This window comes from Halyomorpha halys, unplaced genomic scaffold (genome assembly GCF_000696795.3).
Source record: "Halyomorpha halys isolate HHAL.00 unplaced genomic scaffold, Hhal_1.1 Scaffold408.1, whole genome shotgun sequence".
Lineage (NCBI taxonomy): Eukaryota > Metazoa > Arthropoda > Insecta > Hemiptera > Pentatomidae > Halyomorpha > Halyomorpha halys.
The window spans coordinates 123,716-139,806 of NW_027113749.1; the positions used below are offsets into that span (position 1 = coordinate 123,716).

Here is a 16,091-nt window from a genome sequence, read left to right on the forward strand (position 1 = left end):
TGGAAATAGGGAAATTTTAGATTTAGTAGCTCCATTATTTTTTTTCTAGCAGCTTTTCTGTTACCTAATTGATAGTATTTAAATTTAAGTACTTCTTCTAGATTATCCAATCGTTTATAATTCCTAAACATTTTCTGGGAACTCATTTTCGATTACTTAATAATCGAAATTTATTTTATTTTCACTTTTTAAAGTAAATTTGCTTCAATATAAAAGGAACTTAGGTTAAAGCCAAGTAATTACTTGTCAAAAATTCCATCATTATAAAAAATATTTAATCGTACAGATGGTGATTCGTTCCACACTATCTCTTTACGGCATCCAATTCACTTTGATCACGAAGTTTTCGTGATCTTGTGCAAAGTGCAGTGCGAAGAGCATTCGTTGCAGAGGTTACATGCACTTTTAGGTCGATTTGTGCATCTGTTTTCCGTCTGTGATAACTTATAATACCTTTTTTTCTCCTTAACTTGATCATTAGAATCAGCGAATTTGTCTGGTGAATAGTTTACACTTAAAATAGCTACATATTGAACTAAAAACTAAATCAAATTAAATTTATATTTTGGTACATGTGTGTAAGTTTTAATGATATGTTCTACTAGATGTTCCTTCAGAGACGAGCAACATTAAAATAAAAAGATAAATATTTTTAGTGTACTTTTCTTTTTTAATGGCATAACGTAACTAATAAAAATTATTAATGAAATAATCGGGCTTGCTGTTTTGTTATAATTGTGCGTAATGTGATTATAAGTGTCTTTTCCAGATGAGTTGTTGAGTGTTGAAGGAAGTTTTAGTATTTTGTAGTGGTTTGGTATTTTGTAAAGTAAAGACGTCTTTAAAAAAAAATAATACTTTCTTCACTTATGTAAATACCTATAAAATTTACAAAAGAGATTATTTAAAAAAAAGATCTGTAAATAATTAATTATGGATAATTCAGGTATTAATAATGCTGTATCAAACACTTGATAAATGGAGGCTACCATAATTTTTTACTGAAAATGCTGATTGTTATAATATTTGCGTCCATCATCCTCATATATTATATCAGTTCCGACCATGAGCTGAGTTATTTTTGGTTGAGAGATACCGATATTTTTTTAATTAATAATTAATATTCTTAATAATATAATTTATCAAAGAAAAAATTGCCTAACAAGTTATTATTTAATTACAATTTGTTTCCAAAAGAAGAAATTTAATTTAACGGAGGGAGGATAGGGTGTCCTCTTCGGAGAAAGTGTGTTGTGAACACGGTCGTCATTGGAGAATTAAATATGTGAAATTAAAATATAATAATAAATTAATCAAAAAGATTTTTAAAAAATTCTTTCTTTGTTATATATGTTTTTTTAATTTCTCTCTGTGTTATAAATTTCATTAAGGAAATAAATTATAAAGAAAATAATTTGTATTGATGGCACCTGGGATTAGTTATTATCCAATATAAAAATTTACAGGATGGAACTCATCTCAGTGATATAAAATGCTATTAACTGAGCTGAACGAAACCAAACATGTTTTATAAGAAATCTTATATTTTTTCTGAGAGTCACGACCAGACTGGGCGCACGAACGAGGTAACCTACTTGAGGACCATCGTGCGGGAGCAGGCCCTCTGTAGTCAAGGCCTGTCAACATTCTTAGATCTCTCATCTTCAGCTTCTGGAATAAAGTGCTTTGAAAGTCGAAAGTAATTTGGAGCGTATTATTGAGAAGGAAATGAGAAATTTGATTAAACTATCACTCTCTGTGGCATTCTGCTCAAGTAATGCTGAGATCCCGGCGTATTACATCAGATAAAATATAAACTGTTCACCTACTAGCAAAGTGCTTAAGGTCATCGAATGCCTCATGGACGTATAAACATTTTGAAGTCTGGTGAACAAGTGGTCCAGTTTCCTAATTTAAAACCCAAACCCAGATCTTTTAAAATATCAATTTTTTTACTTGGAAGCAAACAGCATACTAGTATTGTGAGATCAAGAAAATATTTTTATTTACAGAAATTTTTTTTTTTATAGTGCTTTAGTAGAGTTAAGTTGTGGTACGACTCTGTAACAGAAATATGGCGTACTTGACCCAGAAACGGTAAAATAGAAATTATGTTTTGTTTACTAGGGTTGGTAATGTGATCTTAGGTAACACTTCAAAACTAAAAAAAAAAAAAATTAAAATTAAATACAGTTTCAATCAACCTATTTTTGAATAATATTAAAAATTGAATGTATTTTATGTAGATTAAATAGAATTAAACTCATGAGATTTGGTCTGATAAAACCAAAAGGAAGTACTAAAAAAAGTTTTACTGCGAATAACTTGAAAAAAAGTGAACATGTATGCAAAAGTTTCAGTGAATAGAGAAGTTAATTACATATAAATTTTAAATTCATTTTTTACTTATACTCTTTAAGAATGGGATTTGAAGCGTGGTTGTTTTATCGGATTTAAACGATTGAAAAAATCTAGTTCAGAGTTCTAGAAGAATGGAAGTTCCAGTGGGGTAGAATGGAGCCACCAAATGCTAGAACTCCCGCGTAGTTTCTTCTTGTGGATAACAAGGTTCACATGATGTAACGTGAGTTACCGAACCAAATTGTTACCTGGAGCATTTGCTCTTTGCAGATTCTCTCCCTTGAGAATAAATCATTCAACTCTATCTCACCTTTAATTGGCCCAATCTTCCTTACAACCTGCATTGCCTCTTTGTGAAAGATCCTAACTCAAAACAATATAAGTTATAACCAAGCAAAAATCGCTCGTATTCAGGATCCAAATATGCTTTAGCAGTAAAATTGTTGATTGATTTTATTATTTTTAATTTAGTTTATATTTTTCTTTAAATTTAAATTAAATGTATATTATTATTGTTTTTTTAATCCACAGCTGTATTTATCTGTTGATCCTTGCTTACTTGCTTAGTAATTGTAAAAGTATCAGGCAAACTGAGTAGAAATTTAAATAATCTATTGAAACCAATATATTTACAATTCTGACAAAGATTCCAGGCACTAATTTCATTTACACTACAATAAATAAGCGTTTCTCTGCAATTTTGGAGAAAACCTTTGTACTTCACACTTAAATTATATTTTATAATTTATGTTATATGTATTAAGTGTTTAGTGTTTAGTTTAGTTATTAAGTGAAGTAAGAATAAGTGTTGACTTTAACTAATATAAATTTTAGTAGATCCTTCTACTTATTTCAATTAAGACGCTCAAACGTATATTCTTTGCCACATTTAGCTCTAAGATTAAGAAAGAAGAAAGATTGGGGATTAACGTTGGCATGGTTTTGTATAAATTGCTCATTTCGCAGATCCATGCGAAAACAAAATTGCTTGGATGCACCTATGTTTTAACAACTGCTATTATTTAATAAAGGGTTTCAACACTCTATCTTCCAAAACAATCAATTGGTAGGTTAATAAATCAACAAGTGAATTTCTTAGATTACTGTAAATCATATATTTAAAACCGGATTTAAAAAAAAGTTTATTAGTAATTTAAAAAAGAATTATAATAATAATAACAAAACGAGTGCTCCATGTAACCTAGGGGGAAGTGGTTAATAAACCAAATATTCTGATCGATGAAGAAGAGTACAGAAGTAAGAAGAACTCGAAGCTAATAACATAATATAAAAATTTGGGCATGCAACAGCATCTTAAAATTTCTCAAAAAGATATGCAACAGGAGCTTCTAAGAATGCTCCAAATTAGGTTAAGAAAACTGCCCAAAACCCAACTAACTGAGAAACAAAAAATCATGGTCATCAACACCTGGGCTATACCTGCTCTTAGTCATAGCATTACCATAGTGCAGTGGTCAAACACCAGTCTACAGGAGATGGATCGCCTCCTACGTACAACTCTCACACAACCACTACCCAATATCGTCTAAAGCTGATCTATACTTATCTAGGAAAGAAGGAGGACTTGGTTTGCTAAAAATTGAAGAAGCTTGTCTCAAACAGGAAGAGGCCCCACGCCAATATTTTCCCACAAAAACAAAAGTGGTTTATTTCGCCATATCAAGGATGGATTCCGGTTTTCCCTGCACTCAATGTGTTGAATTAACAATCGCCTCGGAAAACATATACAGATTTTGGCGAAAGATGACTTTCGGTGAAATGGCTTTGGTCCGGAAGTAAAGGAACCATCCCTCATGCAAGAAGTAATTGTTTGAAGCGGCTGGGAGCTAAACGTAACCACTTTCAAAGCGTCTTGAAAACCATTATTCATGACTCGATGGGAATTCTGCATCATCATTTATATTGGACCTTGAATGGGTGTTGTCAACTCTAAGAGTTGAAGGGTGAAAAAAAGTAAAATAAAATAAATAATTAAATGTATTTATGTATCAAGTCACAACTAATGTCCTCTCATCCCTTTTAAAATTGCCTATTGTCTGACTAGACAGTAAGCGACTTTACACAATTGAGCTACCGCTCAATTTTTTTTCTTTAGTTCCTCCTAGTTTAGAGAACAAAATTGTATTTTGGTAAAACAAAAATGTGTATTTTGTTTATATGTAAAATTTATTTCATAAGTTTAAATTACGAATTATTTATGATTTTTAAATAATCCATTTGAAACACAGGTTTGTTAAACGTCTTAAATAGCATATTAATGCATTATATTGATAAATATCATTTATTTAATAATTCGTATGGGAAAGGAATGTTATTTTATTTTTTTTATTGTTATTTTCAATATTTTCAATACTTCAACATATAGAATAATTTTTGGTGAGAGACAGAAATAGTGCAATGTAGATAAAATAAATCAGTGTTTGTATTATCTCAATCTAATCGCCGTGCACTTGTAATTAATGATATATATAGCATAAGAAAGGCAGTTATTTCATGCCAATTTTCGAAATCATTAACGTAAACTACATAGAATTTGGAGTCAAAATTGACGAGTCTCCCAATCCAGTTCAGGAGAGTTGGAAAATGGTGGCGGTTCCAAAACGTAACAAACACTCAAAAAATGCAGTTATTTCTTACTTATTGGTTCTTGGCTCATATGAAACCAGGGTTAGTACTGCCACAAAAGAATCATGTCTGCCAAGCTTGTGCTGTGACATGCGTTTTGCAGACGGGTTCCAAAATTCAACTTTAGAAACTCGAAATTCGAAATAATAACACCCTGTAGTCAATGTGGCAATATTAATCATTAATATAACGAAGAATAAAGACATAACATTAAATGGAAACCTATACCATAAGAAAATGTAACTATAGCAACCCTTTATAGATAATATTTAAATAAAATGGCGTTACAATACGTTATAATTTTTTAAAAAAATATTGTAAAATGTAGATAAGCTTTGAAACTTTTAGTATAATAAGACCTATATCAGTATTACAACAGTCCTTATAAGTAATAGAGCAAACAAGTTTTCGTAAAGTAAATAAAAAGATAAATCAATAGATAAAACGTTTAGAACACATGTATTTCCAAACCATTCTGGCTCAATTTTAATTTTCTTCAGACAATAGTTTCTCCGGAAGTACCAAGGCTGATCTCGCAGTTACCGTCCTCATGAGATCATCCAATTGACCATTGTCCAAGGAGGGGCCGAAGGTCTGTTCAACACTGCTGCATGCCAGTCTTGTTGAGCTGAAGTCACTTGTTATCGGATGATGGTAACAGTTCAACCCCATGATGAGGATTATCAACGCCTGGTAACGATTACTAGTAGAAGTGAAAAAATTAACAGGTAGTTGTAGAAAGTAACAGTAACGTAACAATAACCTCTTTTATTAACGTTTTTTCATTGGTTCTACGATGTTTTTTCTTTATAATATAAAAATGTAAAATACAATTACAATTAAATGCATAGTATGTTTGTCTCTTTTACTGTTTCAACAAGAATATAATACCTCATACATCAACCCTCCAATTGCTGTAACCTCTTGCGCCGCAATAGTCAAATGTCATTTGTGAGATACTTTTTCGATTTGGTCTCTAGTCGCTAGATTGCTTTTACTCGGGAGAATCCTTAAACTTTTTTATCCGAGAAATATACATCTATATTTCCCTTGTGTTCTGTTTATACTTTTGTTATGTTGTTATTGGCACATATTTATCTTACTCCTTATACGTCTCCTAGCAACCGTAGCCTGAGCATTTCTCTTTCCTGTAAACTCCTAATGTGACATATTTTTTTCTCATTTGAACATTTTGCTAACCTGAACACCTGCGTTTCTTATTTTTGAGCCGAGGCAAGACGATCTTAGTTCTTTTAAGAAATCTAAGATCCTGGATTCTTCTGTCTCTAGTGTAAGAGCTACAATTTAGAACTTCAATTTGATATTGCATTAAAAGTAATCGCAAAGATTTTTTCGTCACAGTCAATATTATAAGAAAAATATTACAAACCAAGTACCATGAGATATATTCCTATGGAACACCTCTCAGGGGACAAATATTAGGATAGTCCCGCCGCGTTAAACATTATATTAATTAAACAAAATAAATAAGATATAAATGTATTCATCAACCATTGGATGGGTTTAGCATCCCAAGGAACATACGGTATCATTGAGATTTTTATTTTAATTAAATGTAATATTCAGATTTTGTAGATTTTTTTAGTTGGTTGCAAGAGTATATTAAAAATATTATAGAGTATAAATAAAAAGGTTGCATTAGTATATTAAAAATATACTATCTGAATGTATGGTTCATCCGATGGTATTTTTGGAAACACCCTACGTTTTGGAAAATATTATTGTTTCATGATTTAAGAAAATTATAAATTTTTGGGTCAGGTAGTAATAAATTTGTTTGAAGAATAGTAACGCATTCGAACCAAGGGATTTGAACAACTGAACACTTTGGGGATTAATGATGTGGTATGGGACTGTATAAAGCAATAGAGTTGCCAAACTGCTATATTTTTAACTAGCTGATTCTTCACATTTTCAAATTATATGTGTAGCTCATAATGATTGGATTTGCTAGAAAAGTTAACGATTCCTCATTTTGAGATTTTTAGGTGTATTATAAACTGTTTCACGCTCTCTGTCCCTGCGCTTATTAATATCCACCGACGCGATTATAAGTTTTTAGTTATGTATTCTAAGGTCTAGTTAGATTCTACCGATATATTGGTAACTCAATACTTTTTTCAAAAAGTTGGGCAATTTCATCTTTGTTTGTAGGACTTGATTCTGATATTTAAGACACATTTTAAATATATATTTTTTAAATGCATACCTTTTATCCCATTTTATGTCATCATTTGAATGAGGGATTTTTTATTCGGTGTAAATGTGAGCTAAAAACAAACTAAAAATTTATTATTACATAAACTGTACAGATAATTTTTGCTTGATTAATTATCAAATTTGTTTGTTACATAGTTTGCATAACATTATAATTCTTTTCAATTGTAAAAATTAATGGAAAATATAGGGTCTTTATTATACTGATCACTTTATTCAGGAACAGCAATTTACTGAACATATTGTTTTCTAAAATATCTAAGAGCATAAATTTGTATTTTATCCATGTCTAAGCAAGAAACTGAGCATTTTTTGAAGATAAACATTTCATCAAATATTAAACTTGACAAAATGTTTACGTAATGCGTATATTACATTTAATTTTCTGTTTGTCTGTGATGCACTTAGATCGCACTAAAAAAAATCCAAACGTCATGTTTCACAAAAGTTGTTTACAGGAACAAATTAGAATTCTTCTCTTAAAGATTTGATATTTCTTTCTGGAGTGCTATTTCAGTATTATATATTTACCATCTTTTTCATTTTTTTTTGCTCATAACTAGAAAACCGTTCCTTAGAGATTATGATTCTCTATAAAATTAAACTCGAAAACATTTTGTACTAAAGGCATATTACAATTTTATTATTATTTTTTATCAACCTGAAATCTGCTTTAAAAAGACCACTTATCCGTACTATTTTCTGACTGTCCGGATTTGCTCAAGTTTCAACGTCATATACATGGGACTAATTACTTAATAATGTTCCAGTATGCCTTTGTCACGTCACACAGTTAAAACGGAGTGTTTGTGTTCTCCTGAGATTTGAAACGAAAAAGTAGCCTTGTTTTAATTTCTGGTTGTCTATGAATGGAATTAAATATACTCAGGTTGTATGAAATTTAGTTTGCAATAATTTTAAATTGAATGTTCGTCCTCGGTAAATAGTTAGCTTGCTGTAAATGAAAAACTAAAAACAGTTCCAAAATTTATTTTTTTCTGTCTTATATTAAATCGTTCAGAAATAAATGTCTATTAGTTTTTCTTAATTTATTTTATAGGAATACTTTTTATATGGACTATTTTGATATGATATAGCGTCTTCGTGGGTTAGCTCAAAATCAAATGTAAAACATTTTGTAAGAAACATTATTTTAATTTTGTGTAAAATATTTATCTTAGAAAAATATGTATTTCTTTAGTAGGAAAAAATGTCCGAAATTCGTTTTTTTTTTCTTGAGAACACGGAGGCTTGTGAAGAGGGCTACATAAATTTAGGTTTAAAACCCCCCTCCCAAAAAATATTTGTATTAACAGTTGGGAAAATTACAAATTATAAAACTGCTAATGACGTGACAAGTGCAATATCAATTGTAGTATCTGAATTAGATATGCATGCCTTAATAATGCGTTGTATAGCATTGAGGAATTATTTCATAATTCAGCAATGCGATTTCGTGAGTGATGGACAGTATGTGTGTACTTATTAAATTAATTCTTTAGTAGATAGTTAGTGGAAGATGAACACAACAAGGCAGTACCTGAGTCTGAGGACAAAAGATTTCATGCGTGAGACTGGGCAGAACTGTCACAGCATGGGGATGTACAACTTCAAAGTTGTACACAATCACCATCTTGTATTTCTTCAACTTGCTGCTAATGATGTTGTAGAACTCCCAGAAATCAATTAGACCACTGAAGTAGCTGCCATCTATGACGAGATTTTCCCTGATAAATTCTTCCGTCTTGCGGTTACCCATCGCGGCGAACGTCACCTGGGTGAGTCTTGTAGCCAACTCCATCGCTGTCATCTTTCCGTCGTCTGCAGACATCAGGAGGAGAACTGCTGGTCTGCGAGTGTGAGGACCAAGTATGGACCTTACACCGTTCTTCAAGACCACGAGAGTGTCTCTGGGTTGCTGATGATACCTGTATCTAATTAAAAACGTATCGCATTAAAAAATGAGAATATTAATTGATAACGCATTATAACTCAATCAAGCAGTCGATTGAAAAAACGATGGGGTGGATTTTTTTCGAAATTCTAATTTTGGTATCAGATGTTGGTAGTTCAGTCATGAAACAAAACTAAACTGAAAGAGATAGAGTGGAAATAATTGAGTTCCATTGAAAATAATATTTGAAAACGCGGCAGGAGAAGAAATATTGACAGTATTTTGTAATTTCCTTCTGATCACTATTACATAAAATTATTAATATGATATTTCTATTTTTCGTAGATTTAAAATTAAATTTTAATCGTCTTTTAACTTAATAAGACAAAAAAAGATCGTTTTCTATGAATATTAATATTAGGTAAGTTCTACTCAAAATCTGACAAAACCGAACCTCGTCGTTCTTTCACTAGATTCTCCAATGAAGTAAAACAAATTTATTTTCCTCAGTCTTCGAATTCTCTCAGAACAAGAGTTATTAGAAGTTTATAAGTAGAACAAGAAAAAAAAAAACTTACTTCATATGAAGTTCAAATAAAACGTCGAAAGCAAATTTGACGTTTTTTCTTCTTTTAATTTCAAAACATTCCATGACAACCCTTACAAACAATACTATTAGGACGAAGGCAATCAGTAGACTGATAAAGATACTATGGTTACCTTCCGAATCTCCATCTAAACAATTTAAAATTTAAGTTAAATGTAACATTAATTAATAAGAACCTAGTTCTAAATATTAACTAAACTAAGTAGGTTAAAATGTTTTAAAAGAAAAAAAAATAATTCAGTCAACAGATACATTTGGAAAATTATTTGTAATAGTAGAAGAAAAAATAGAATAAATTATTATTTTGATATGATTTAGAACAGGAATGTCGGACATAAAAACCATCCATTGAGAATCCTCTAGAATGATACAATCTGTTATCCTCACAATCACTATAGTTGTTCTGAGTTATTACAAGAAGAAAATACAGCGACATCACGAGCTATTGCAATTTTCTTGCGTTCCATACCCACTGATCTAATGCAAGTCTTCATTTCATGTAATTATTATTATAATTAAACAAAAAAATGTATTATTTTCTCCTTTCAAAAGTGCCCTATCCCTAAAGTCTAAGGGTAGAAGGATACGAGAATAGACCAGGAGACAGCACAGTATATCCGGGTGTCACCCTTGACAGAAGCCTGACGTAAGCTCGCCACTGCAATATGTAGACCAAGCTAGTTTCGACCAAGACTTACAGGCTTAATCACCTGCTAACTTCTAATATTTCTCTCCGCCGCAAATTAATGATTTACAATAGTGTATTCAGGCCAGTCCTACTCTTTGGAGCACCTTTGCTAACCAATGTAGCGCCTTTAATGGCCAAGAGGCTCAAACAGTTTCAGAGCGGTATACTGAGATCTATCGTGAGACATACTTCACTTTAAAAAGCAAAGGCGGATAACATTCATGCGGAACTACCGACTGTGACAGAGTTCATATCTTGGAGGCCTATCAAGTTTTTTGACAGTCACTAGTGCTGCTGCTCCAGTGCTCAGAACACTGGCAGCGACAGGACGGTCACAAAGGTGGCAGACACACAGAACCAGAGAGAGGACTACTAACTTACTGACCACAGACATTAGGAAATGTGATGAGCCCCATCATCATGACAGCAGACTCGATCCATTTTTCAATTGTCAGGCCTATCCCTTCCCTCTTACTATGCATTTGCAGTACAAGAAACATCACTCATTATAGTTACCTACCCCTTGCATATAAAATCCTTTAGACCCATGAGACATAGAAAAAATAAAAGTAACAAATTAGATTTTTTTTTTTTTTTCAACAAACATGAACATATTCTCTTATTGAAGAGGATTGTGTCAGAAGCGTCACATTTTTAGAAATGGAAATGATTATTTTCTTTTTCTTCTTCTAAATCGTTTTTTGCACTATTTATTTATGTCAAATAACTAACATAATAGAAAGTTCTTGTTAATAAATAAATTAAAATCAGTAAGTGATTGCTTTTTTTTTAATGCTATAACTATTTTTTAATTATTGCCTGTATTAGCATATTAGTTAAGATCTTTGATTAACTTGATTTTCGCCTACAATGTAAATTTATAATTACTTGAATTAAACGAAATTAATTTGCAAATATAAATTGTATAATAGATTTATTTTTTTATCGGAGTGATGTGCTCAAGAATAAACATTATATCTCAGTTTATAAGTCATCAATTAAAATTCATACCTGTCTCTTAAGCTATCGTTATCTTAATTCATTTTAGTAATAAATTATTTGTTTATAATTTTTATTGTCTAATCAGCTTTTAATATGTACATATTTAATGATTTATGCTTGAAAAATCATCAATCACAACTAAAATCACCACTCTAGCTGCGGGAAAAGGCCCGTGGATACTAACTCCAATGACCAGAGTTCGAATCCGGCTGGGCACAAAATTGTTTTCTGTTATACTATAGCCCTGAGTCAATTCTTGTCGGTTCTGGATACCGCCTCGGGTCTACCAAGCCTCCTAAATTGGATACCCTTAATTGGGTAAAAATCCGGCGGCCGAGCGTGATTCTGACCAAATCATCCTTGCACAACCTTTTAGTAACTGTTGATAATTATAAGTTTTAAAAATAAATTTTAGGTATTGGAAAAGGAAGAAACAATGGTACTACTGTGTTAAAAAGTTGTTGGAAAACATCTTTAACAACAAAGGTTACCGAAAAAGGATTCTTGATCTTCTAAAGAAATATTTTCCAACGAATTCCGGGAAGTATGAAGTGATGCCATGAAGACATTAACATATAAAAAATATATTTTCTATAATTTATACAGATGAAAATGACACCTTAGAAACAACAAAATAATTGATTCGCCTAGGCATTTTTTAAGATTAAAATTAATTTTGAATTTTTTAAAAATATTTATTAAGTGTAAAAAGGCACATACCTTCAAAATACTGAAAGTCTTCATCAATCATTTTGTTGTTTCTGTCAAGTAGAGACGACTAGCCCACCATTTTATAAGAAAAATCTTCACTCAAGCTGAAACATTTCATGATTCTATAAAAAATTAATTTTATGCTATAAAATCAAGAAAACAAACATGATATAATACAATACTTTTTGCAACACCAGTTTGGTGATTATTCAGTTTGGTGTCTTTTTATTTTCACCTGCATGTATATGAAATAATTACAAAGGGTAAGAATTTTGATTGTAGGAAATTTTAAATTAATGTTTTCGACGGAAATACCGGTTTTGTGGCCCCCTAAGATCAAATTAGCAAATCTCTGGAATTAGTCTTGTGTATCTGATCAGCCTCAAACTCAAAAACGAAAAATCGTACGAAAATGAAATTACAAATTAACACTGAAATCAAGTAAAACTTTTTTTTTTATAATTTATTTATTGTTATTTACAACTGTATACATATATACACATCAAGTAAATTTGCTGTAAGTGATATTATGACATGATACAAACATGTTGAGAATCTACCCATTGATAGAACTACAAAAACACTTCTAAAGGAGAAGATCTCAAGGCCATCTTCTTTTCAGACGCCTAGGAGGATTATTACGTAGTGAAGGAGAAGCCAGGTTAGAAACGAGTTGGTTTGGGTGGTTGGGAAGTTTATTATAGTAGGATTGGTATCTGGTTCTGGCCAAATCGGCAAAATAGGGGACATTGAGGTCCTGATGGATGATTTGATTAGTGACAAAGTAAGCAGCATTAAGGATTTTACGAAGGATTTTGGACTGTAAGGATTGGATTCGAGAGAAATTAGATGGTTTAGTGAAGCCCCATAGCTCAACTCCGTATGTCCAGATAGGCCTTATTATAGTCATGTAGATCAGTCTTTTGTAATGGATTGGAAGTTTGGGCCGTTTGTCTAGTAAATGTTGTAATAGTCGGAATCGACGAGCAGTTTCCTGTCTTTTCAGTCTTTTATGAGGATTCCATGTCAGTCGTTTGTCCAGATTTTGTCCTAAGTAACGGATCTGCTCAACAGGAATAAGTGGGGTATTATTACAAGATACTGTGGGGGAAGACGAAGGTTTACGACGAAGTGTAAATGTGATTTGGTATTTATTTTAATCCTCCAGTTTTGGGATCATTCATTTGGTGTGGTGATGTGGGATTGGGATACAATGGAAGGACCATTATTCACACTGTTCTACATCGAAAAAGACTCCCAAGCAGTACATTCCGCACTCCGATGAAGACGAGACTACATCAACCACACGATGGCATTGCTGGATAGTGGAGTGGGATGTTCGGAATCCAATCTGGTGATTTGGTATTATGTGGTTGGAATCTAGGATGGGGTACAGGCGTTTTAAGATAGGTTTCTCAAGGATTTTTCCCATGATAGGTAACAGAGAGATAGGACGGTAAGAGGATGGGTGCTCTGGCGGTTTTCGAGGTTTGGGAATCATTTTGATTATGCATAATTTCCATGGGTTGAAGTAAAAGTTAAGATGGATTTTTAAAATTTTTATTACAAACGACTGACATGGAATCCTCATATAAGACTAAAAAGATAAGAAACTGCTCGTCGATTCCGACTAATATAACATTTTCTAGAGAAACGGTCTAAATTACCAATCCATTACTGACAAAAGACAGATCTACATGACTATTATAAGGCCTATCTAGACATACGGAGTTGAGCTTTGGGGCTCTACTAAACCATCAAATTCCTCCCGAATCCAATCCTTACTGTCCAAAAGCCTTGGTAAAATCCTTAATGCTTCTTCCTTTGTCACAAATCAAGTCATCCACCAGGACCTCAATGTACCATATGTTGCCGATTTGGCCAGAACTAGATACCATTCCTTCCATGATAAACTTCCCAACCACCCAAATCCACTTGTTTCTAACCTGGCTTCTCCTTCATCACCTAATAATCCTTCTAGGCGTCTGAAAAGGAGATGGCCTCGAGTTCTTCTCCTCTAGAAATATTATTGGAGTTCTATCAATGGGTGGATTCTCCACATGTTTGTATCATGTCACTATATTACCTACAGCAAATTTAGTTGTTGTATATATTTTATACAGTTGCAATTAACAAGAAATAAATTATTAAATTTTTTTTTATCTATTTCAGGGCTAAAAAGCTAAATTAATACAAAATCATTCTCTAAAGTTCCTTCAATTTGGTTAATTAAAAAAAACAACAAATTTTTCGTTGTTAGCAATATTGAACAATGGATAAATTCTACATAATAAAGAATTTTATAAATAATTAAAAAGGAAAACTTTGAAAATAAAGAAATCTGTTTTGAACTGAGACTGCCAGATCATTATCGATTGCATGATTGCTTTGTTATTTTTTGTTAAACTGTTGTATTCTGGTCAGGAAAAAAAATTATATTCGTTATCTTTACATCGAGAAACCCTAAAATACGAATTTTATAATAAAAGAATATTCTTTGTTAATTTTTTTAAATGTTGTCACGTTGCCGTAGTGATTTAAAAACATAACCTATTTTTTTCAATATTATTTGAAAACGCATCGTACTTTAAATAGAGACAGAAAAAATTCAAATCATAATTTACGAAACAAAAAATCTAAACCTCTTGAGAAAATTTCAATGAAACATACTGAGAAGAATGTTGGAATTTAAAACTAAAGGAGGTTTTTTTTTCTCACGGAAGTTATGAGTTACGAAGTTAAGTTTGAAATGGACTAATTGCTCTAATAGTCTGGACAAATTAGAATGAAGATAGGAAGGAATCAAAAACTTAGGAAGTAGAAGGAACACTGTTCAATAGAAGAGCCACGATCCTTTGCCAAAAATCGAATTTGAAGGGAAACATTTATATATACATAAGATCAGATAGGGAGAAAAAGTTTGGTAATCTTTATAAGAATTAGGTCTGGGACGTAATCGTTAGTTTCCGATTTGAAGAAGGACATTAGATCATCGGGAGAACATTTCATAAAAAAAAGTTGTAACGTTTAAAGTTTTCAGTTTTGAATGTTTTCTGGTATGAGAAAGGCTAAAAGGTCAGAAAATAATGCAGAAGGAAGAGGATCAACAAGTGATAAAAGAACTTAAGCCCGGCCGAATCAAGATTTAAAGAGAGATAGTCAACCATGTCGTCAGTACAGAAATAGGAATAGTGATGATGATCTTAGGTACTACGTCCATGTCTTAACCAGATCAAAACTTTATCAACAGAATTAATACAACTGATATAGTGCAGAACATTAGTCAACAAAGTCATTAAATATGGTTCTCTTTGACATCAGTCTACTTAGGTTTTATTTGATAAGCAGGTTAGTTGTGCAAGGTGAAGTGGTGATATATTTAAAGTATTTCCTAATTTGCGCCAAAGTCTCTCCAGTCTAGCCCCCCCATAAATTTAAATCTCTGGAAATTCGGATTGTTATAGCTATGGAGTACATACATGTTGCTATCTTGTAGTAGTAGTATATCTGGACAGAAACTAGCAAGTCTTCTAGCAGCTTTAGGAACAAGAGGACCACTGGTAGCCTTGGCATCTTGCTACGAAAAGTTTCGTCTGTGATGAAAAGGGAATACACGATGAGGTTACATTTTCCTAACTGGTTCCATCATCTAATAATCATATGCTATCACCAAGGGGACAGCGAGGTAATAGCTACTTAAAGGAATGTAGAGTAGACTTAAATAAGTTTAAGCATTAAAAGTTTTATAGGCCAAGTTTGTACAGTATTTCTGTTATTTAAGTACGAAATATTTGAAATAAAGTAAATGTAAAATATTTAGTTATTGCTGAAACCTTTTCATAGGAGACATAATAATCAAACAAATTATTAATGATTGTCTTAGAGGAGTAACTCCGAATCTGGAGATGGTAGAAAACAAACGAATAAACTGTAAAAATTGTATA

General features: G+C 31.9%; 1 protein-coding gene across 3 annotated transcripts; it reads right to left on the bottom strand.

The window, feature by feature from the left end:
- Positions 1–5,447: 5,447 nt before the first annotated feature.
- On the bottom strand, positions 5,448–15,874 carry LOC106682333 (uncharacterized). 3 transcript variants are annotated; one of them, XM_014423135.3, is made up of 5 exons: positions 15,627–15,869; positions 12,157–12,251; positions 9,718–9,874; positions 8,786–9,179; positions 5,448–5,697 (listed from the first exon to the last, which is right to left on the bottom strand). In XM_014423135.3, exons 2-5 carry the CDS (start codon positions 12,185–12,187, stop codon positions 5,494–5,496), a joined length of 786 nt encoding a protein of 261 aa, XP_014278621.1. In that variant the 5' UTR covers positions 12,188–12,251; positions 15,627–15,869; the 3' UTR covers positions 5,448–5,493. The 3 variants fall into 3 exon arrangements, with proteins under 3 accessions (XP_014278621.1, XP_014278620.1, XP_014278622.1); XM_014423134.2 differs by lacking the exon at positions 12,157–12,251 and having other exon boundaries at positions 15,627–15,872; XM_014423136.3 differs by lacking the exon at positions 12,157–12,251 and having other exon boundaries at positions 5,574–5,710; positions 15,627–15,874.
- Positions 15,875–16,091: the final 217 nt, after the last annotated feature.